Genomic DNA, 25,485 nt, shown 5'->3' with positions numbered 1-25,485 from the left:
GATGACCTGCACACACACACACAGACACACACACACACACACATATATTTATACATACAGGATATTTATATGTCTACATATATGTACACATAAATAAATATGTGTATATATATATATATATATATATATATATATATATATATATATATATCTTTATATATATTCTTTGCTCAAAGTTATAAGCTTGAATGTATTCACTGAAAGGATAAAATGAATATTACTAGTACTATGTAAACAAACACAGGTGATCAATGCAAAACTCTTCATCAGCAGTCAGGGTGACACAAAATAGTGGAAGCCCACCTTTTTTCATCTCATTCAGAACAAATTCATATGTAAAAAAATACTGTATACTTTATGGAAATTTAGGCAGGCGCACATTTCCAGTTGCACGGCAGATGCTTTGCCAGCTCTGATTGTTCTTGTCACAAACATACAAGGAGAAACAACTCCAGCTCACAAATGACAAACAGGAAAATATCTTCTCTCTTTCAAGAAAAAAAAATCATGGAAGCGCATGGTTTTATTGAAATATTACTCTAAAATGTGATGATTCCTAGTGACTTTTCTTTTACTCTTCGATTTTAATCATGGGATAATGACATCACGAATATTTCTCTTATGTTACATAATAATGTTCAGTATGACAGTATGACAAAAAACAAACAAACATGCATCAAGAAAACATGATATGAAGGACAGATTACCCAATTTTGCCTTTCAAGAATCAAGCAAGTATCTAAAAAGCAGAGACAACAGGCATTTTTTTTTCTATTTTTCCCTTTTGCACATCAAAATTGCACACATTCTACACATTAGAAGTATATCTAGGAGACTTGGCTACACACGCATGGAGAATAAATAAATACAATGCACCAGATTGTATCACAAAGCTGGATTACACTCATTGACATACTATGCCACATGAGTGTCACGTGTACAATCATTTGTACACACTGGCAGTTTAAGGCTCCTGGAGCAAATCAAATGACTCACGGAACAAAACAGATTCTGCAAAGATCATCTAGGCCTTTTAGATCGGATACCAAAAGCAATTTACCCATTATTCAAGAGCCAAATGTCCAAGGAAAATAAAATGAACAATATCAGTGGTAAATAAAAATCTAATAGTTCCCCTGTTTCATATTCGGATACCTTGACTTTCCCAAATTATTACCATGAGGGAAAACAAAGCTGGACAAAAAAATAAAAACAAATAAGATGAAGGGAAAATTTCATTTAAATCAATATTTGGGAATACAATTGATTACCATTTCTAGGCCATTCCCTTCAAATCCTGCATAATATCCTAATACAATTTAGACGAAATTCATCACCCAGTACTCTTGAGTTTCCTATCATTCATATCTATTCATCAACAATAGAGTATCCTCACATCATTTCAAATATTAAAAATCATCGTAATATCTATTCCGGATCCCCTAAACCTACCCCAAGAACATATCAAAATGTCATGTGCTGCAAAACCTACAGCATCTAACATTCATATCTGTCCTCTTTTATACTCAACAGTATTTTCTCTCTTTTTTTTTTGTGACACTGCACCACTGATTAGGATATATAAGAATTCATTTTGCCCTTTTTAAATTTGATCCGACATTCCTGTGGAGTGATAGGGAAACTTAGAGATAACAGGTAACAATGTGCGGTCGGTCAGCTTGTTACAAGCACATTCATGCACCCTAACACAAATGTGTGTTTACACTATGTGGAGGTAAGATGGAAATGGAATGCAAAAACAAAAGATAAAACAACTTGAAATAAAATTCTACAATGGAACCAAATCAATGTCTTTTTCTATGACATGTTCCATGCATGGATATCATAAACATTTTTTTTTTTTCAAATCTTTCTTTTATTTCGTTTGATTCACATGTGGTGGGGTGGTGTACACATAAAAATGCAGAAACAAAGCAAGCTAACACTAAAAACAATGTGACAGAAGCCAGTTTAGTTTTGGATAATTGTGCAATTCCTTGTTGTGCGGTTCCATTTCACATCCACATATAAATATTTTGGTTGAGTCTGTACAAAGACTAATCTACCTCCTCCCCAAAGTCATTAGTCTGCACATTAGCCCTCTCAGCACCATAAGCCTAAAATCCTACTGATTTTGTATATAAATGCAATAATGGCAAATGGGGCTGAAAGAGTTAACCACAAGGCAATGCAAGTAACTAATACTGGCTTTAAGCACTTTGCTTTGCTTGGAACCCATATTCTCTCTGTGAAACAGACTGCATGAATGGTTGTACCGCTATCTACTTTCAGTCGATGCTAGATTTCTCACCACCATGATAACAAATCTGTGTGAGTGGATACTGAACAGTCCCATGATAAGTCCATATAAAAATTCAACATTCATAACATTTCGGACACAATTTGCATAGTCTGGAGACCTGTATAGACATATCAAAGAAGCTAAATGCAACCATTACAAACATAGTTCTTCACATTTCTGAAAATAAAAATGTCATACGTTCAATTCAAATAAGCCAAGAGAGCATGAATTAAGTAAATCTCATTCAATTCAGCTCTTAATCAGGAAGAAGTTTCATTGTTTGTTCGAAATCTGTTCACAAAAAAAGCTCCATAGAAAACACGGTGGTACCAATTGTGGTCTCTCTGTTCACATGATTTTTTGAAGGGAAGAAAAAAAATGCCAGGAAGAATGGACACAGGCACTGCCCTAGTGATCTTGCAGTTTTGTGACATACCAATTTTGAGAGGCAGAAATCTTTCATGTTTCATAAAAATCAATACTACAAAAGTTGCATTCAACACTGTTCCAGTGACAGAAGTGTTCATTTTCTATGACTTGTACCAGTATAAATCACATTGGGCAAAAGAATTTCAGTTATATGACATCAAAGCACCTAAAACAAGACTATGGAAACAAACACATGCATTTATCTTCCATGATGAATGACAAAATGATATAAACATATATTCCTCCTTCTCAAGAAAAAAAAAAAAATCATTGCTGTTGAAAATGGTGAATCACTAGATACAATCATAGTCTACCATAATCATTACGATGAAAGGAAATGAGACACACACTAATAAATGTTTTATACACGGAAATCAAATCATTGCACACTACAGCTTTCTTACACCACTACTTGCCCTCATATAGATCTCTTCGAGAAATACATATACACGTGTGTATAATGGCTCCTGACAATATACATAAAATGAAAAACCAAATAGTTTCATACATCCATTTTTCCACAGTCCATCACCAGTCGCACCACTTCCTTCACATCTTACTTACAAAATGATAGTATTTCCTCACATACATGTATGCCATGAGCACTTTTTATTTCTCTTTCTTTTGTTGTATTTGTTGCTGTGTCAGTGTTGGCTGATTCACATACTCTGTCATGCCATGGCCAATTGATTCTATGCACTTTAGGCACTTCATCAGAATTTTCAGACCTATGTATTTGCCCGCCTCCTTTTAGTCTACAATTCTCGGATATTCTTGTGACAAACAATTGTTCCTTACCCTTCCCAGTCCACTCTCCCTTTATCCGTACAAGATTTTAAGCACAAAAAAAAAGAAAGAAAGAAAGAAATGATTAAAAATGTCTAAAAATAAATGCGATGAACTCACAGTTCCAACACAGAGTGATTTTTTTTTCTGTTTTTTTTTTTTTTTAAGTTTCCGTTCTTGTTGATTTACTCCATGGCAATTCTCAAGAGTTTGATATCATTGAAATGATAAGTTTGCATAGTGACATGTACTCCTGAAAAGTGTTGTCCAAAGATGGAGATCAGCAGTAGCAATATCATGCACAAGAGATTTGGATTCATTCAGTATAACACTCCGATACAGAGACAATGTCATGACTTTATAAGGGGTTTCACTATGATAGACCCTTCTGTCTTGTGCTCATGAGCTCAAAACTCATCAAACATTGCAGCGCGGTCCCTCCCGTGCACAGCGCGACAATGTTTGCGTCCTGTACAGATGCGGAGCAAGAAGAAAAAAAAAAAGGTTTATGTATCATGCAGAGATGGCATGAGAATACCCTTTGATGTCTGGATCCGTAAATTACCCAGGATGCAACAGTGGTGCATTATGGGACTGAGTTATACTGCTGGCAGTGAGGGAGATTGAATCAACACTTATTGACACGACAGTGTGTCTTCATTATTGCAAAGAGGAGTCCCCATACATAGTAATGAGGTGTGACCAAAAAGGGGCAATATTTTGGTGGGTGCCGACACTGAGCACAGGGCTTCAGCACCCAGACTTTGCCGCATCACTTAACTTGGAAGAGGTGTGACGATAAGAGTGTAAAGAAAGTATGGACTCCACTATGATCAGCTAGGAAGCAAGTCCAATCTGGTTGTGTCAAAATCTGCAAAGACATTAACATGCTCTTCCTCAAGAGAGAAAAAAGAGGTGAGATTTGACAAAATGCTAGAATGAAGTTTGTCTCCGGCAAATTTGATTCAATTAGTACAGTATCAATGCAGTGACAATGAGGGTTCTAGCAAATTTGTGCCTTGGCTTTTTTTTCTTTTTTTATACAAGAATACATTTACTCTGAGGTAACATGAAATTTTCACACTCTTGGGACAGATATTATCAACATTTTCATTCTCATCACACATCTATCTCTTCACTTTCTGATGGCACTGTGAATTTATTGTCATGATTGAACGTGTATATAAACTGAGATGATGTCACACCCCTGACCTCCGTGGAATCTCGGCCACGCCCTCTCCTCCGACCCACTTCTGCTGCTAGCACACACGGTCGACCTTGTTTCCAGCTGATCTTAGAGGTTTGTGAGAATGCGGCGTGGTATCCACGGCAGGGAGCACTGAAAGCAGTCCTGGCTGAAGCTTGGCAGGGACCAACGTAGCAACAGGTGGTCAGCCTGGTTTAACCCTTCCAATCCTGCCGATTCCTTAGTTGCACCCCAAAGGGGGGTAACACGACCCCCTTGATGATGCTGGAGCTAGTTGTATTTGAACATGTGGCGATTTCTCACCAACTTGGCGAAAACGGGGAAGCGGAAGGATTTGGAAGACTCTGTGACCCGTCCAACCACGCTGTGCTCTCATTGGTCCACTCCCAAGGTCACATGACACCAGCCACAAGCTGTCATCATACGTGCACCTCCGATGGCTTGGGAGCTACGAGGCCCAGGGCTTGTCGCTCCGCGTCTGTTAGTCCACTCTTCAGTGTTCTCCTGACTGCAATGGTGAATTGTAGAATAGAGATGAACTTAGCTACACTTGTGAAAGACAACATTTTTTAGGCTCTTCTCTTCCTGTCTAATTTAAAAGTTTAATACTTATTACGTTTTTGTCTGAAATACAAAGTAGTCTTTAGATACGTGTGATACTACACAAACAGTCATCAATAACTACAGAACTAAAAGCATTGAAATAGTAAAGATTTCAGAGCATTAAGCCAACAAATAGTTGACCTATATTCAATAAAACAATACAGCACTTTACAAGATCCACACAAACTCATGGAATATTGATATGAATTCATCTAGATACTGCACTTTCTTCATTAAGATCAGGGAATGAGACAATTTCAAAATCTTCTGCATGAAGCATTTTACGAATGCTCAGACATACAGCAACGATGTTTGCTCATGATTCTGCAATACTGAATAAAGAACAATGCATTCACCCTCATGTGACAGCCATAAGATAAAATATGCTGTTCTTTGCACTATATAGTAAAATGTATTTCTCTCATTTGTGAGGTCTCTATGTAATGCTTTGATGTTTTACATTAATATTTTACTAAAGTGAAAACAAAAAGCCTCTATCATGTTTGGCTCAGAGTTTAATTCTCTTTGGTGAATCTTACTTGTAACAATCTAGGTTCTAAACTATATATCCATATTCATGCACTACGTAATGGTATTCGTCTGGCATAAAAAAATAAATGCAAGCAAACGTATGCAATGCAATGCAAAACATTTAATATATCCATTAGCCTACATGCAAATTTTCACCTCTTTATGCAGAGAGTATATCACCAATGTAAATACCAATGTATATAAAGAAAAAACAATACAATGTTTCCTTTATGAGAGGTTTACTTGGTACAAGTACACTTTATAGGGCAGTTCTTGTATTCCCAGATTGGGAGGACTGCAAATTCAGCAGTGCACAAGTAGCTTTATGATCTAAAAGCAGTGTTCAATAACAGTTGTACAATCAGTCTGAGGTCTTTGAAGTACACATTCCTGGTTTGTTGTTTTCATGATACAACTACAGTGAATGCAGTGAAGAATCTAATGCCAAAGGAGCATACTTAGGGACCCAAAAATACATAGGATCTTTTGCAGGTGCCTGACTAGAGATCTAAAAGTGTTGCTCACTAAATGAGTTCACATCCTTTTTCTGTCTGTTTCTCCAGAGGAGGGCTGCTCTAATGGATGCCTATCAGGGTGTGCTGCCCTACTTTGGCAAAAGGAAGCAAGTGACATACCATCCAAATTTGAGTTATTGATGTTTTCATAATTCACATAATGAGCTCTTCTTCCAGGCCAAATTTCATGCAGAAACACTCATCTTACTAACATATATGTTAGATAAGACATCATGATAGCCCATTGATGTCAGTGTAAATGACAGACACATTTTGCTCTTTTACGAGAAATGTCACTTGCTTCCTTTTGCCAAAGTAGGGCAGTGTGGTTTCCAAGCAATATTTTTGTCCCGTTGCTGATCTTTCGTCTTTCCCTTTTCACAACTGGGCCAACAATGCTTGAACTTGAGTACAGGAGTGCTTTGATTTACATCTTTTTTTTTTTTTTTTTTTTTTTTTTTTTTTTTTTTTTTTTTTTTTTTTGTCTTCTACGGCTTTGAATGGCCTCCTCCATTTTGACCTGGCCAACACTGATTATCTAGAAATACTCCCAGAGTTGCAGAAGTACAGCACATTATTGTGCAACATTCAATTTGTACATCCCTCAAACCCAACAACCCCATCACAACCCACCAACCTGCAGGGAGGGGTATGGGGCAAGGTGCTGGGGTGTGCGAGATATCCTGGGGGTATTTCAAGACCTGAAGTCTTTCCTTAACTTTCTTTTTTTTTTCCTTCTTCATTTTTGGGGTGCTGTTTTTTTAAAAAGACTTTGACATTAATGACTGACTCGTCACAAGAACAGTGCAATGATCCATCTTATTTTCCATAGAGGACTTTCTCCTCTGAAGGTAACCTTTTTCAACGGTAAAATGGCACGGCTTACCGGGTGCCAAGTCTAAATTGATGCTATGGGGGAGGGGGGGGGGGGGGGAGGGGGCAAGTACATGTATAAATCACCTGCATTCCTGTCATGTAGGAGCATGCAAGGCTGCAGGACCAAGATGCACTATGCCACTCAAGCAACCATTAACCCCTGCTGCAAGATTCAATCTATGAATGTTAAAATCTAGTATGTGAACTCATAAATCCCTTCCTTGTAAATTGCAAAGGATCAGCATTCTTTCTCTCCAAAGCCCTAGGCCTTTTGCATTTGTGACAAGTAATCAATCATGGCACTTTAAGTGATGATATAGTATTGGTGGAGATGAGGATTGGACTTTTTAATTTTTGCAAGATACCAAGAAACCACTTATGAAATAGCACAGAGCATACAATTCTAAGAGAAATTAAAAGTTTATTAGATGAAAATTGATCTTGGAATAGCTGAGATGTCCAAAAACAAAGCAAAACATAGTAATCCTAATAGAGGGTGGGTCCCCCCTTTTATCAGAATTGCTCTGTTTTGGATATCTCAGCCATTTAAAGACCAATTTTCATTAAAAAAAAAAAACCAAACAAAACACATTGAATCCCTCTTGGATTTACATGCTCTTTCATATTTCAAAAGAGGTTTCTCATTATCTCACCAAAAAAGTTAGAAAACTAAAGTTTGGTCTCAACCAAAACGATCCCTTTCAATATATAGGGAATAATGAAATACTGGATGCCACATGGAATTTTAGCCCGGTATAAAACTTTGACAGAAACAATTTTTCAAGAGGGATTATTTGTGACACTGCACAAAAACACCAGTATTTTCCTCACATTTTTGTGACATTTTGGAATACTTCTATTCAAATGGGGCGAATCCCACTATTGCGAAAAAGAGAACATAAAGATGAATAAATGTGGTCTTGATTTGTATCATTTTCAATGCAACATGTACCATCTAGATCCAAGATGCACGCCGTTGTCACACCGGCCCTGGGTTTCTCTACTTACGTGACTTTCGATTTGCGTTGCGAGTGCGCTTGCGCTCTCGCGGGGCGGAGCGTGTGCTGGCGTTCTTGGCTGTGTTGACAAGAATTTGGATCATTTCGTCAGTTTGCTGATCAGATGCCTCCTCGGCTGCCGTCATGCTTGCGTTCAGCCGGCCTGATCGGGGCGTTGCCATGCCGAGACCGATGCACAAGTTTGATGCAGAAGAGAATAGCAAGGCACCATGCAAACACACACGTGCATAACGTTTTCGAGACGGGGGATGCATAAAGAAAACCAGAAAGTTTGCGGTAAGAAATAGGCACCTCTGGCTACCAAGTCAAAAAGAACAATTATATGTTTCCTCTCATGCTAAATACATATCCATAAGATATACCTTCATATATGCACACACACATGTTTTTTTATCATTATCTTACCTTGATGGAAACAAACTTTTAATCCTTACATGAAATATCTGGATACACAAAAATTGGGACACCTCTGATGAATTGTTCAGTCTTCAAAAATTCCTAACTTTTGAACATATAGTCAGATTTTCCTCAAACCTTGCTGGTGTATTCTTGCAATAATATTGCTGCATTCTCTCAATTCATATATACAAGTATAAATTTTGGGTTTCATTCTCCTACAAAGGCTGCTGATGAACAGCCTATCATGATCTTTTGATTCCGAATCCAGCTGAGAAAATGTAGGGCTTTGTTCTAGTTTATAACTATGCATTTTTTAAACACTAATTTGCTAAAACTTTCTGCCAAAAAGAACCACTTTTGATATTTGATAAGTATGTCATGCCTGCTCAAGTTCTAATTTCCAGTACAAGTGAATAGCATAGGGGACATGAGGGTCTTGCAATATGCAGAATAAACACGCCAAATATAATGATAACATACCAATGAATGATAGGTTATCACAAAAGTAAGTACATTTAAAATTCTTTTCACTAAGTAATACTGCTGTCACTAATGGATCCATCTACAGAGACAGGTTATGACCCTGATTAGCTCTGTTAAAATGCTGATATTAAAACTTCTTTCTTTCTATGCATTATGTGAAGTAATGTTCTTAACAGGAAATTAAAGAATGAATGCTTATCAATGAAAGCTCATTGCATTCTCAGGCACATAACAATCAATGAAAATGCAATCCATTCAAATCAATAATTATTGAACAATGAAGTATATATATATTTAAAAAAAATCAGGCATTGTATTGGTACAGTAGGTTGCATTCCCCAGTCAAATCTCCTATACAAGATGCAGAATAGAATAAATTGTCCAAGCATTGAATTTATCCAGAAGAATTTGTTATGTTAGAAAAATGCATTCCTTGGAAAACTTCATCTTGGGGATGGTAAAAACACTAGTTGAGAATTAAAAACTTCGATATCTGAGGACCAAAAAGTTATAAAGTGTTTGGAAAATTGGACTGTTGATGCATTTTTTTGTTGTTGTTGTCTCCTGTTATTCTGAATATATGATATAATAAAACAAGTAATCTCAGCAAAGTCAGTATGTTTTCCATTGCTGGTGAGATTGTGCATCTAATGCTCATGCTCAAATTGTCAATAAGATTCTCCTTCCCCTCACCTTGCACTTCTTCTATTTCAATAAAAGACGTTACAAAAATCTACTCCATGATACTTCTCTGTCTACTGCCACCACTTTATACTTCTCTTTTACAAATGCCTGGAAACAATTGACCCTTATCCCCACTATCTGTCTTTCATTTGCTACCATACTAAAATGCAGTTGCCCCTTATCCCCATCCCCCATACTTCTTTGCTACCAAAATAAAATGCAGTGGCCCTTATCACCATCCCCCATACTTCTTTGCTACCACACCAAAAGACAGTCACCCCTTATCCCCATCACCCATACTTCTTTGCTACCAAACTAAAACGTTGTTGCCCCTTATTGCCATCACCCATTACTTCTCTTCTACCACACCTTAAGAGCAGCTGCCCCTAATCTCCATCACCCAACTATTTCTCAGCTATAACACCTATTAAAAAAGCAGTTGCTCGTTACCTCATCACTCTTATTCAAGACAGGTGCCCCTTATCTGTACCCCCCTCAAATACTTTTCTGCTACCACGTGTAGAAGCCAATGCCCTGTATCCCAGTACTCACTCATCGAGGGTCTAGCCCGCTGCCTGCCCTGTAGAGCCTCATCGCCTGGCGCCGTGCCCTGCTGACTGCTCAGCAGCTCCTTCAGCTTGGCATCCTCCACACTGTCTTTACTAATGGAGAAGTTCTGTTAGGGGAAGAAAACAGAGGGGTATTAACCCTTTGAGCTTCTAATAGTCTTCAAATGGTCAGCAACAGCTCACCAGGGCACGATTTCATGAAAAATGGCAGCCCTGACAAGTTGTCAGTCTCTGACAATTGCAGTAAAATCCTTGGCTTGATACAATACTGTAATTTGCAATCATAAGAATGTGGCATTTCTAGATATTTAGCAACTGTGGAAGAGTGTCATGAAAATGTATCTCTGCATGTAAATTTCATAATCTTTATTTGTCCTATTTAACACTCTCAGTATTCTCTCTTGTAAAATCACTTCACTCTTGAAATCATCATTATATCATAATTTTTAGCTGGAGAGATTAATTCATATTCTGCTTTTAGACATGTGTCAGTTACAGTGGTTTGAACCCTGGCCCTCTTTTTAATAGTAGGGCGCCCTCTCTGCTGACCTCTGTGATCATCTTGCCCCTCGTCTTGTTGCGCTTCCGGTGGTTGGCCTTCTTCTTCTCCTGCTCAATGATGCGCTCCCTGGCGGTCCGATACTCTAGAGCAAACTCGCTGATGATGCGGCAGAAATCACTGATTTTGACGTCCCTTGCGGCGCTGGTGCTCATGCCCAGGTACAGCAGGAACTTGTTAAATCTGAAGATTTAGGGGGTAGGGAAGATAAGAGATGGAGGAAGGGGGGCATGGAATAGGAGGAGGAAACAATGGGTGGAAAAGGAGGTAGAAGAAGCAATGGTGAAAGTTGCAAAAAAAACCACCACAACAACAACAATAAAGAAATAAACAAACATACCAGGGCCCCATTTTGTAAAAAGTTGCTATTGATAGCAACTTGTACAGAAATGGCGATTGTCATGGTAACTACAAGAATCCAGCTTCCTGATTGGCTGTTGCTACGGGAAGCTGCTATTCCATCATGAGTTGCCATCCTATTGAACATCTCTCATGAAACAAGGTCCAGAAGTTGTATTAGAGTTTGAAAGATATAAATTATCAGTGGCCCAGGGCCACTAAAAATTGATATTGGGCCACCAAAGTTTGAAAATTGGTCATCTTTCAGCATCCCAAACTAAGATTCAAGATGGACTGTCACATTTGCCTTTATTTTGGATCATTAAAATCTCGGATTTAAAGATTTTAGTGGCCCGAATGGCCTGCCAGCAAAAAAAAAAAAAAAAAGAAGAAAGAAAGTTAGTTTTAAGCCCTGACTAAGGACAAGGTAAAAATATGGTCATGACACATCAGTACAGAATCTTTTCACTAGAAACACAACAAATGGAAACCCAAGAGCAGTAATCTCTATAGAAAACAGACACCACTTGAAAATCAGTTTCATAAACACAAAGTGAACCAGGAATCACTTGTCATGTTTCTTTATGTTCATAATAGGTATACAATGCATTTCGAAAGCTGTGTGGCTATAATGCTACTCATGAAACAAAGGATTGGTTTGATTCGTATTAATACGACTGAAATCGACTTACCTATTGCTAACTCGTCTATGAACAATCTTGAGTACTATTATTCTTTTTGCACAGTCTTGAAGAAAGTCGTGTAGTCTGTGGAGGAGAAAGGAATATAGATGATAAAAGACACTGAGCACAAGATGGCAATAAGGGCACCCAAAGAGAAGTAAAGAAACTGAGGAATAGCTCTGTTTTCCCAGTACTTTCTAAAGTAAAAATTCATCCTCTCATGGATCATTTTTGTCCAAGTACAAAGCATACAAAAAAGGGAGTAAACAAGAGTTAACAACTTACATCTTGAAGGGTCAATAAAGTTGAATTATCATCATGTCAAATCAAAGTTCTATGTCTTGCATTTTACAGACACACATCCTTACTATTGATCTGCATAGAGCCCGCCGCACACTGTACGCTCAGACCAGTTGTATGACCTTAAGACCAGAAGTGTGACATCATCAGCCTTGCCATTTTCCAGTCGTGCGACTGGGTCTTAGTGCCAGTCGTAGAGATTTGACATGTTGAATTTCCACGACCGGTCGCGGGCTTTCAGCCATTCACAATACAGTAATACATACACAACCTAAAGTTAGCTAACTGTTCCATGCACATGGTTCCCAACTTGAAGTTCAATGCCCCCGGAGCACTGCAGCAAGATATTTTCGCGGCATAAAATTTTCGCAAATTGCCTCTGGCATTCAATGCATATAGTGTAGACAAGAACTTCTGTGTACATTTTAATTTTGTGTAACTTTGCTCTTGCTAAATATACAAAATCAAAATGCACATGAGCATTTCTGCTCTAAGACTTACAGTAAGTTTCACGTAAACCCCACTATGCGTAATATTTGTCTGTTACTAAGCCGCTGGACATGGTGTGATGCTCACTTGTTTTTGCTCTGCACATGAGACTCGTGTTTGGTGATGACCTGGAGGTAGTTCCACGACGTCTTACACTGCTCTTCCAGCTTGGTCAGATTGATGGTCAGCTGGTCAAAATCCACCTGAGTAACACGCACACAATGGAAGGAACATCACAGAAACTGTGTTTGCTTCACTCACAAAAAAGATGGGCTTTTTAATTTACCTGAATTGAGCATGCACTGAATAAAAAAGAAACATCGTTATGGTTACAGTATCATCCACTTCATAAAAACGTTGTCACCTCTCCCCCTCCCCCCCACTAATAAACACTAAAGATATCTAAAAAAAGGTCTGAACTTTTCTCTAACAACTTGACCATACCAAGATAACATACTACATAATAACACAATGCAATGAGCTACATTGTACAGCCACACAAACATTGCCCGAATCATATTTGGAAGGAAACTGAAATAGAAAAAGTGCACTGGTGTAGAGTGTATGACAACCGCGATCATCAGCTTCCGTTTGCACAGCTCTACTCAATTACATTCAATTCATTTGCGTATTTCTCAGAATAAAATATATGAAAGGGTGCAAAATTCATTAAAATTTCCAGATCATCACCAAAATCTAATCATCTGTTCCTTGGGTCATTCTCAACCTTTCCTGCAAGTTTCATCCAAATAAGTTCACGACTTTTTGAGTTATTTTGCACACGGAAAAACAAACAAACAAACAGCAATGAAAACATAACCTCCTCCCTTGGCAGAGGTAATAATCACAAAGAAACACACAAATGCCCATATCTGGATGGGAACCCACCTTGGCACACCGTGTTATGGTGCCGACCTCTGAAAAGAGATCTGAGCTGTCGGGGAACTGCTCCATGACAGTGGCGCACAAATGGTGCAGCAGCGACTGCTTGTGTACAGTGTCCTTGACCTCCGGCACTTTACTCAGGTACTCCAGGTTGAAACCCGCCGCCTATCATGCCATTCAATACAAATATCGTTCCAAGAAATGAGAGAGAGAGGGGAAAAGAAAGACAGGTCAGTCAAAGTTACAGGTCAGCCATTAATTGAAACATGCAGCTGTACGAAAATATCAATGTTTGTCTTGGCCGTAAGTGTAGGGATAGTACTTTTTCTCATGCTAATTCACACACGAGTCTTCACAGGAATACACTGCAAACATACATATGGGTTCACTAAATGCAGAAATATTAGTGGAAAGCATCAGCAGAGTTTGAGGTAACTTGGGCAATCCACTAAGAATTTTTCAAGTTTTGGAGCAATCGGTTGATAGGAAGACTACAACAATTTGTGATGTCACATTAGAAGCATGAAATAAAGAAATCATTAAAAAAAAAATCAAAAGTATGCATTCCCTTGCCTTGTTAATGACTGTAAATAGTAAAATTCAACAGTCCCAGCCTTGCGAAGGATATTAAGTCAAGTGCTCTTTCTCTACACTAGAAAAATGAAGATGTGTGGTATTGATGACTTGTCCTAATTTCTTCAAATTCACTGAGATGTGTTCTACTAATATTTCTGCTTTTACTGGATCGACATCTGTATTGGGGTAAATTCCTCTTTGAGTGCAGCTACTTGTTACAGGAGATTTTGAGAAAATTCTACAATGGGATATTTATAATGTCTATATGGTAGCACATGAAATCTTGTGTCATACTACTCTCTTCTGCAACATGCAACAAATGAAAAGGGGAAAAAACACATCGGATTAAAATCACACAAGATGTATAACATTATGCAATACAGACGTCTTCCTGCAATGAACAAGGACAAAACCCACACTAGGTGTTGATATGTTTCTTGGAATCAATTATAAAGCTGACTAAAAGAGAAAGTTGTCATCAACAAGATAAAAAGCAAGTCCTTTGTTGAGCAAAAAGTTTCAAATTTTAATCATTAGCCTTCAGGCTTCCATATAACAGTTTCTTAAAATAAGCAGGAGGGGAGTTTCTAGTACTGTATATGCTTAATATATCATGAGGTTTTTATTATTTGGCATGAAATTACTTGTACATTCATGGTTCTATTCTCTCTTTTTTCACCCTGAATTTTCCTTCTCCATCACAATCACTGTAAATACTGTAAACTCAAGAAAAGGTATTCAAATCATGGTCACATACAGCATTACAACAACAACAACAACAACACACCTTCTCCCTGTACCCCCCTCAACAAACCAATAACCTTAAAAACAAAAACAAAACAAGACAATATCAATATAAACACAAGTCTGCAAAAATTGCTGTCCCAACCCAGTATGTTCCAACAAGAGCAGCTCACTTTCAGATGCAGTGACAAAGTTCCAGTGAATAGCAAGACTCTATGAAAATACTGTCACGAGTTCTTGTACACACTAATACACCCCAAATGAAAGAAAAGTTTTTACTCTACCGTATCTTATGAAATGCTAAAAATGAATAGCAAAAATCTAAACGATTGTATACAGCAACTATCCACATAAATATGGACTTGAGGATTTGACAGGTCAATTGAGAAATCATTCCTCTCAGTGTATACATAAACCCATATAATTTGTATGTCTAATAAACAACATATTCACACTCTGTATTGTTTCTTGATATGGTATTAAAATTCACAGCACTGCATATTATAAGGCATGAACACCATGCATTGTGTATAGTCATCAATTCTACACCCCTACAAGTCAAGCACTGATTCAGTAAAAAGGTTGGTGCGCTGGAATGTGGATCAGAAATAGGAATAGAAAGTGGACATGCTCCATGACCTTTGACCTTTGTTTATACACTTTATGTGAGTTCTCGGCACCTACCGTCTGTAATGAATAAATTAAAGAGGGAGAAAAGATGTAAATGAAGTCACTGTCTTAACACAAGATGAGAGCTGATCCATGAATGAAAGAATTTCTATAATCTAGATTTCCTCTTCAATCAATACTGCAAACATCTGGCACGAGATTCAATTAGAATACATCTCTTCAAAGATTTCCTACCTAAAACCTGCTGAAAGTTGTTGTTCTTGCTTTTTTTATGGAAAAAAAATTAATCTTCATGGCCTGAGCTTTCTCAATGAAATACACATCTGCTGAAATCTTTGGCATACATCACTTTATAGAATGTCACAGATTACTCTGGGAATATTATGTAAACTAGCATAAACCATGGGAGCCATCCAAATGAAATTTACATACATTTATCTATACCATGGATCCTACAAATATGGTTCTAGTGTAATAAAAAAAAAAAAAAAAAAAATCAGGATATGCAGTATTAAAACCATACTGACACATATTGCAACGTAGAACCGTGCATGTAAATATTTTTTTTTGGAGTCATCTTTTCAAAATTCACTGTCTCCAAACTAAGAATTGTTGAGCTCGAAGCCTTTCTCTACACCTCACTGTAAGTGACAAGACAATTAACCCTCTGTGATCTACTAGATGTAATACCACGTGACATCTTGCAGAATGAAGTTTCCCTGACACTTTACACTTTACACTTTGTAGCAGTTTTGACAATTTACGCAGGGTCCATTTCCCTTCTACTGGAGTCATTTTCTAGTCAAGCTGGGTCTTGGGAATCTGAATGCTGCAGACAAGGTATACAAGCAGCACATGTACAAGTTTTAGACGTCAATCGCTTTAACGATGAAGACGACAATGACACTCACTCTTCCGCCATTCAGGAAGTTTCCAATGGCCAGCAACGTGGAGAGGATGTTCTTGAAAGTCTTGGAATGCCTGAGATCTTCGATGCCCTTCTTCAGGTCGGCCATTGGCTCTGCTACTTCCTGTGAGGGGTCAAAGGTCAGAGAGTGAGTCCAGTGTGTATCTGGTATCAGATGGCCACTGAGTGGATACTTACTTTATCATAGTACATATCTCAAGCTGATTGAACTTGACACTAAAGAAAGTGTATACAGATATTGCCTTAATAGAGGTGCAATATTACACTTGACATTCCCATGCGACTCCTGAGGAAGTGTTATATCACAACCATACGCAAGGCAACAATACATTATGTGGTCTTACATCTACAGAAATAAAGCCCCATCAGCAGCCAGTCCGGAATCATATTACCTGATGTGATGTCACTGCATTCAACATCACAATTTCGATCTTCGCTGTATTAAACCATGTGATCGTATTATGACCAATCACCAACCAGTATTTATGAACCATTTAACACTTCAAAGCCTCTGCAACAAATCAAAATCATCCTAAAAGATGGCATACCCTGTTATTTCAATGACATCTTAACACATTCTATCTCACTAGCATTCTTTTACAGAAAATTCCCACAGTGTACATATACAGGAGAATTTGTGATAATCCATTAGGTATAGCCTGCATTCACTGACATGTTTGGCCAGAAAAAATGTAACTTGAAAAGTGTCTGATCTGGTGCAGTATAAGTGGGCGGTCAACATACAAACATATTAAGGTGCATGCAAATGTCACAAATTTCAAAATGCAGATTTCAATAATTGATACTGACTAAGAGAGGAGAGGAGATGTCTGAGAAGACACAGAAAGAATTCATGTCAGTGAAGTTAAAAGTCTTTAATCAGTCCTGTTGGTAACATATCCATGTATATTGCCAACATGATTTCATGTTGGTGGGACTGAGAGGGTGAGGGCGCTTCCTTTAATACCTCTTCCATGTTGTCGTAGTCCATCTTGAAGAGCCAGAGATTTAGCCTCGCCTCCAGACCACTGATGGTGGACAGCATGTGGAGGAACTGTTCGGCCGAGCCCAGCGGGATGTCAGGGTTGGCTGCCATCGCCTCCTGGATGCGGGCGGTCTCCTCCTCCGACGGAACCATGGTCAGCAGTTTCTGCAGATGCAATGAAGGTTTGCACAAGACCATGCACGAGATGCGAAGACCATTAAAACTTTGTCTCCTCCTTAGTTTTAGCTTTTTAAAAGATGAAATGCTACTTGTCCACGACTACTGAGGGGATCGTATAGTTTTGGTTGAGACCCAACATCAGGTTTGTAACATTTTCTTGGTGAGATATTGAGAAAACCTCTTATGAATTATGAGAGAGCATGTAAGAGATCCAACATTTATTTGATGAAAATTGGTCTTACAATGGCTGGGCTGACATATCCACAAAAAAAAAGCGATCATAATAAGATGTGACAGTTGACAGGCAACGACTTTTATTAGGATCTCTTTGTTTTACCTTATTTTTGGATATCTCAGTCATTTCAAAGCCGATTTTCATCAAATAAACTTTTGATTCTCCTTTTGATTTTGAATTGTATGCTCTTTAATATTTCATAGAGTGGTTTCTAAATATCTTGCAAAACATTATAAGCTGAATCCCAACCTCAAACAGCTCTGTACAGTCCCTATAATGTATAAATAATCCTGTTATATTATATTTCTCATTATTTGCAAAATAGCAGAGAAGAAATATGGAACAAGCAAGTTCACACAATATGTACAATTACACTTTGATCAAGATTTCATATAACAGTGGGTAATTTACCGTTAGGATGAAGACATTATATGGAAATATGTGTCTAGGTTAAATCCTCTCCATGTATACATAAAAACAAAAGAATCAACAAGTGAGAGTGGTCATACAGACCATACACAATGTGTGAGCAGTCAGTAGTACTCAGTGTAGTACAGTACACTCCCCTTTGCAAACACAGTTATAGCAAAATTCTCTTTATAACAAAGACGAAAGTAACTAGAAATGTCGCTACGGCGACTGGTGTATGCCTCCGCCATAATGCATGGTTCTCCTAATAGGTCTATAGTACAATGTCTTGACAATGTGTGATGACAGTTTCACACAATTGGCAAAACATTTCACACAATTGGCAAAATGACAGGTTTGCCACAAATGTGCAGAATGTTCACTTTCGTAGAACTAGGTTCAATTGGATGAATGATTAAAATGTCAGAGTGCAGGTATTTTGGGGAACTGATGATTTTTACTTGACTTTTGACCCGTTTATAAGTTTATGCATTGAGTAATTTTCAAGGTATTGAGAAAAAGTATAATTTCAGTATCAAATGGTAAAATAGTATTATCTAAACATGGCCTTTGACCTTTGACCTCACAGTTCCAAAGAGAATCACTGTTAGGTAGAACATGCATAAATATGTAAGTTTCATGATAATACCTTGAGTTACTTTTGAGATATGGAGGAAGAAGTGCAATTTAGCACTTTCACTTGACCTTTGACCTTTTGACCTTTGACCTTTTGGCAAGAAACTTCCCACAGAATATATATTTGGTTATACATGCATACATCAAGTTAAAAAAATCCTTCAGGCATTGCATAAATATAAGGAAAGTAGTGATATTTTGAGGAGTTGACCTTGACCTTTGACCCCCTGACCTTTGACCCATGACCCCCAACTTCCCTAGTATATATACATGCATATATACTAAGTTCCATGAAGATACCTTGAACCATTTGCGAGATATGGAGAAAAACATGAAATTTCACCTTTTTTTCACAAAATAACCTGTGACCTTTGACCTTTGACCCCGTGACCCTAAAATCCAAACAAAGTATCATCCCCCCAGGATATACCTTCATACCAAGTTTGATGCAAAACCACCACACTGTTCTTGAGATATCGACAAAAACAAAACGGGACGGACGTACGGACGTACGGACGTACGGACGGACGGACGACCCGAAAACATAATGCCTCCGGCCACTTCGTTGGCGGAGGCATAAAAATTAAGGCTTCAAAATTATGATCTATTTATCTTGATATAAATTGTTCAGCTATAATGAAATTTTGGTAAAATGAAAGATGCCGGTCCCAAGGACTCTGTAAGAATGAGAGTTGCCTGTATTATATCTCCTGCATATCATAACCCATAATAATAAAGTTTTGTTCCTCCTACAGACCTGGAGACATGAGAAATATGGGCAAGTCTTTCTTCTACACAAGTTAAAATATACAGTATATAAAGCTTGGAGGAAAAAGTGTCATAGTCTTGATTGGCCAGACCCACCTCTACTCCCTCTTTGTTCATGACCATACTGTCCATGTTGAGGATGGCTTGTTTGATGGAGCGGGGCTGCGGCAGCACCGTCAGGCCGATGTTGATCGCGTTGGACTTCTTTGGGTCCAGTACCGTGATGAAATTCTTCTTGTTGGCCTCCATTGCTTTCTGAAGATATTCCCGAATCAAGCCACAGTGAGGCATTAAAAAAAAAGAGTAAAAAATCTGCACATTCTGAAGCTACGGACAGTCCATTCCTCAGGTCAGTAAAATAAATTCTGCAGTTTCAATTTGTTTATCAATCAGTCCGTAATTTGCATTTGCATATTAACTGCCGAACAACTCTCTGGCTACTAAAAGGTACAAAGATATGCTGCCGTATTGCTTTCAACGATTCAAAACAAAAGCTGTGTTGAACACACATAACTGATAAATTCTGGGGATAAGTTTTGAGCACTTGAACGTGAACAGAACACTCAGTACAGCTCACTTTTGTCATGGTTTTCCCAGTTTTGCTCAGAAGTATGTGGCACACAGGAGAAATGGGACAAGGCCTGAACCCAAGAAAAGATGAAGTTTCAAATCTTTTGCCCAGAATTAATATAAAATTGATATATCCAGCATTGCTGATATAAAGTTCATTACTCAAAGTGATAATTCCAAAAATATTTCACAACATTTTGTGCAAGAAACAGAGTTCCTGAGGTTCTCCTGCAAATTATGCTTCCACTCACAAGGAAGTCAAGAGTTCCAGCACATACATCTTTAAATAGCATGGATCAGCTGACAATTCTGGAAGTCTGCTGTACAGTATGTCCCCCAAAAAAATTACAATCAGATTTTTGCATTGATAACACCCAATATGATTAATTGTCTAAATGCTACTTCAGGGTCTTAAAATATAACATCCTGGCTCTTTTTTGCAGAAAACCCTATTCAATTTGGTTAAGTGGTCACAGAGAAACGTGGATTGTTACAAAGCATGTCATGAGTCTGATTCTTCCAAGTTTAGCACTTGGATGCTCGTGGAACTGCATATTCATGGGTAAACACAATAGACAGAACTTGGAGGGAAGGGATTCCTGACATGCTCTACTAAAATCCTCATTTCTCTTTGACAGCTGAAGCAAATTGATTTCTTGGTTTTCTGAAGATGTGTGCAATGAGTTATAGTTTCATACCCTGAAATTGTGTTTGGATTGATTCACTGTTTTTAAAGTTATCATTGCGGAAGTTACGGTTGTATTTTTTGGGGGGGGGACATACGGTAGGCTTTAAACAATGACCTTTCATGCATTGTCCAAACTTTTGAATCTAATATAGCACATGTACCTACATCACATGGTATATATGTAATAATCTTGTTCCTCATATTTCTGTAACAAAGATGTGAGGTTCACACTTCAAATCCAAAACAATCTCTCTTTCTAAAAATTTCAGGGGATTAAAAAATTAAGTTACATTACGAAAATAAAAACTGCAAAGATGTACAAAATAACATGTGGATAAGTTCATGGGGTACAAAAGCAAAGTTTACAAATGTGAAATTGAATAAAAATCATTATGTGCAACTGAATCTTGACTATTATATACTTCTACTTTGATTGGACTTGTTATCATGTCAAGCATTGAAACAGAATAACAGCTGTGATCACACTGAAGTTAAACATTTGATATGTTATTCATATCACATCATACTACATTTCTAGATGTTCAGACATCATGTATAAGTGTTCATGCATTCACAAAAGTAAGCATCTATTCATTCATTTATCTTTTTTTCTTGAAAATGAAAGAATCACGTTAAGGCATTCTACGGCCATGGGTAATAATATATGTTAGATAGCCTGCTCTACAGAGCGGGATTCAAAGGTTATGATGGGTATGCAAACAATATAAAACTAAAAATCAAATAACTGAAATGCAAATAGTCATACACTATGTACTGCTAGGTAAAACAACAAATAAAGGAAAAATAAAATAATACATTGTACATATACACCGAGTCAGGACGATAACACACAAGAAAAAATAAAAGAGTGAGGTACTGAATAAGAAAAGATAACAAATCAAAGAGAAGAAGCCACAAACCTGGTCCTGTCGTAGCAAAATTGGAGCAGAGGTAGAAGTGGTAGTAGTAGTAGTAGTAGTACAACAAGTAGAGTGTGCGTGCGTTGGACATGAAGCAGGGATTTCATATTTTTGGTTTGGGGTCAAATAAAATCCAACACAAAAAGGTAATTTTTCCCCCAGCCAGTGCGCAAAAACAAACATAGAAAATAACAGAAACAAAAGAGAGAAGGGGGGAAAAAATGTGGCAAGGATTTGCCACTGTTAGTGCAAACATAGCATCATGCTGAATTACTGTAAAACACTATATATTCGCGGCATGAAATTTCCGCGAATTGGAGCCGACAGCCTTTTTCGCGGCATGACATTTTCGCAAATTGTCACTGGCATTCAATGCACATAGTGTAGGTGAGAACTTTCGCGTGCATTTTAATTTCGCAAATCTTGGCTCTCGCAAAATTCGTGAAATTAAAATGCACGCGAACATTCCTCATTTTACAGTACTCATTACTTTTGCATCATGTGACCAATCCTGCACAATGCATCCCTGGCCCATGCCATGTTTAAAAGCAAGTGACTGGTATGCAAATAAAATCTCATGGGATGGTATTTCCTTAATCTTCCCTACAAATTTGGAGAGATTTACTTTAACCTGTCGCATTATTGTTATGCATATATCATTATCAAAATAAAAAAAAAAAATTGAGGTTATGGTTGTGACACACAGTAGCTACCAATATAAGAGAAAAAAAAAAAGGAATATATTTTTGCTGTCCTGCTTAAAAATTGTTAGCAAGACAGTACTTAGATCTCTGGGAATACAGAATCTGTTGGTTATTCATTTTTTCCAACAATCTGCAGATTTCAAAAAATTTAGACTTATCCCAGCATCCATGTAACTGAGAAATTTAGATTTTGACCTTGAAGTAATGAGTGGTTCAATTATGAACCCAATTCTAAACCACGATCCATGCAATAAAAACATCACATTTTGGTATCATTCTGGAGTTGCTACATTCTGAGGTAATCTCTGCAATTAAAGGCCTTTGATGCAGTATACATGTCAGAATTGGTCACAAGTGTCAATCATGTTTAAACCAATGTAATTCCATTCTTCCAACACTTTAATAAGCCAAATGCCTCTCTGAACAACACAAAATGTTCTGGAGATCCTAATCCTTAGAAAATCTGGAACAATGAGTTGACCAATATTCATATTAAATTGATTTGGATTTTGGGATCAGCCAGTATGCAAATGTCGGAAGTTCTCTCAGCTTCCCCACAACCCCCCCCCCCCCCCAAAAAAAAAAATCCACCCCAACAACAACAAGCAAACATATCATAATCACTATTAGATTATTATATATTCATGTAAGAGCATTGAATATATCAGGCCATCATGCATACTAGAAATGAATTGTTTCTTGAGCAATGCGATTAGATCCATTCATCTGAGAGAACATAAATGCTGGACAATACAGATAATGTAAGATTCTGACACCATTCTTATCTCATTATTGACCAGCAAACACAGGAGAACAATGATTTTTTTTTCCCTTTGCATTTTTTTCGATTGCTTTTTTTCCCCCATTTTCTATCCTATTTCCAATCCCCAACAAGTGCTATAGGCCTAAACAACTCATCCATCTCTACAAGAGGAACATTATATTTTGTCAGTCATAAACTACTAACTTGCAAAATTACCAGCTGTTCATGAGACAAAACATACTACCATCCTCCCCAAATATTCATCAACAAAAGCAATAACAGAATCATTGTACTGTGAGGATCATACAGTATCTCACAATAGTCTATACTTCCTTGACTCCCTCAAATCCCATAACCCACTTTTTTTTTTTTTTTTGGGGGGGGGGTTGGTTGGAACTGTCTTTTTTTATAATAATTCTACTCTTCATAAAAAAAAATACCCCTCTTTTATTTGAGCCCAATTTTGGTCACATACTGTTGTTTATTTCAGTTGCAGAATAATAATAACAACAACAACAACAAAAACAACTCTCGATTACAAACTTTATACCTGATCCCCACATTGGCAACATTTGATGGATTATGACTCATCATAGACCTTTTCAACATCTTTCAATAACTAACATGCTTCTCAGAAATGCAGATTATCCACTTCTCCATATACATGTACTCAAATTAATATGCATTCGATATTCAGGGTGAGAAATGCATAACTGTAGTACCGTATTCACATTGGTGCTCAAATCTAAATGTGAGACAGATGGGAGATGGCATTGGTTTAGCAGTGGCTGGAGTCTTACGTAGAATACAACAAGGTACATTCGGAGCCTGTTCACGCTTTAGAGCTAGTCGCGCACTAGCAGCAGGATGGTGCATTAAAGGTCCAGTTTACCTTTGGGAGCAGTGATTTCAAAAAATTTCAAAATATCACATTTGATGCATATGTGTAGGTCTGTTATATCACAAAACATCCTACCATATAAAATTTTCTCAATAAAGCCTAAAATATAAGGAGATATCAGTGTTTTTCTCAATAAACCGTAACTGTAGACGGTTTAGTCTGGAAACATTTTTATTATAACTATTGTTCACATTTTGTGTATATAGCAACACTTAACATCAATTATACGGATTCAAATTTTTACAGTGGTTGTTTCTATCCCTAACTCAAATTTTAGAACCATTTTAAAGCACTAATGCTGGGTTTTGTTTCATGTGCAAATGGTAAATTATGCCTTTAAAATTGAAGCCAGCGGATAGCATACAAAAGCAAGATGTGTGCAAACGAATCCCTGGCTTTATACAAAATGAAGAGACAGTGGAATGATGAAACCAAAGCAACAAAATACATGGCTGGGTGCTGTTTAGATTTTTTTCGCAGTCTCTCCATAAGGGAAACACTGTGGAGAAGAATGTCAAATGTCTACAATCATTGCAGCTGCTGGACTGGTGAGAACAGCCAACCTAATACACTTCATCATTTCAAATTTCCTCTTCCCTTCGGTTTGAACGTCACTGTGATCTGATAAAATCTATGAAGTCACAGATATTTTCACATTTGTATCATATTCAACATAAAGCCTGATTAAAAAAGATACCTCTTTCAGTATAAAAGGTTTCATCCGCTCAGTGTCCTCTATAAACTAAATACAATTGTATCTATTGCAGCTCCTTCTGCAAGACACATTCACAGTGGTAGATGTCTGGTAACAGCTCCGCCCAAAAACCTCCACCTCAAGTGGATTAGTCTCAGAGGGAAATGATTTAGGGTGCCACCATGCCGCCTCAAAATTGAGATGGGAAACCAGTCTTCATATTGATAGTGGACTCATGTCAGTTGCAAAAAAAAAATAAAAAAAAAATGCCGTGGTCATGTGACATGTGGCCAATGTGAATACGGTACTACACAATATTTTTGAACAGAATTATCTCACAAATTCATTCTGGAATACCAACAGCACATAGTTGACTGATCATTATCACAATTGACAAACATCACAAAACTCACTATACATGTGCATAACATGAAAGAAGAGAATAAAAACATTAATTAACAACATTCATACACATAAACACAAACACTTGACAAATT

General features: G+C 37.5%; 1 protein-coding gene across 1 annotated transcript in view; it reads right to left on the bottom strand.

Annotated features, from left to right (window-relative positions):
- Window positions 1-378: 378 nt before the first annotated feature.
- Window positions 379-25,485, bottom strand: part of LOC140232905 (uncharacterized) — a 167,174-nt gene continuing 142,067 nt past the window's right edge. The window contains exons 37-46 of the mRNA XM_072313016.1: window positions 19,845-20,011; window positions 17,504-17,686; window positions 16,514-16,639; window positions 13,662-13,823; window positions 12,861-12,976; window positions 11,994-12,068; window positions 10,953-11,145; window positions 10,387-10,510; window positions 8,258-8,410; window positions 379-5,232 (exon numbers count right to left, since the gene is read on the bottom strand). Of these exons, the coding sequence (XP_072169117.1) occupies window positions 5,144-5,232; window positions 8,258-8,410; window positions 10,387-10,510; window positions 10,953-11,145; window positions 11,994-12,068; window positions 12,861-12,976; window positions 13,662-13,823; window positions 16,514-16,639; window positions 17,504-17,686; window positions 19,845-20,011 (1,388 nt within the window). The 3' untranslated portion in view covers window positions 379-5,143. The remainder of the gene's footprint in view (window positions 5,233-8,257; window positions 8,411-10,386; window positions 10,511-10,952; window positions 11,146-11,993; window positions 12,069-12,860; window positions 12,977-13,661; window positions 13,824-16,513; window positions 16,640-17,503; window positions 17,687-19,844; window positions 20,012-25,485) is intronic.

Source organism: Diadema setosum, chromosome 9, assembly GCF_964275005.1.
Source record: "Diadema setosum chromosome 9, eeDiaSeto1, whole genome shotgun sequence".
NCBI classification, from domain to species: domain Eukaryota; kingdom Metazoa; phylum Echinodermata; class Echinoidea; order Diadematoida; family Diadematidae; genus Diadema; species Diadema setosum.
This window is presented reverse-complemented; position numbering and strand designations above follow the sequence as displayed.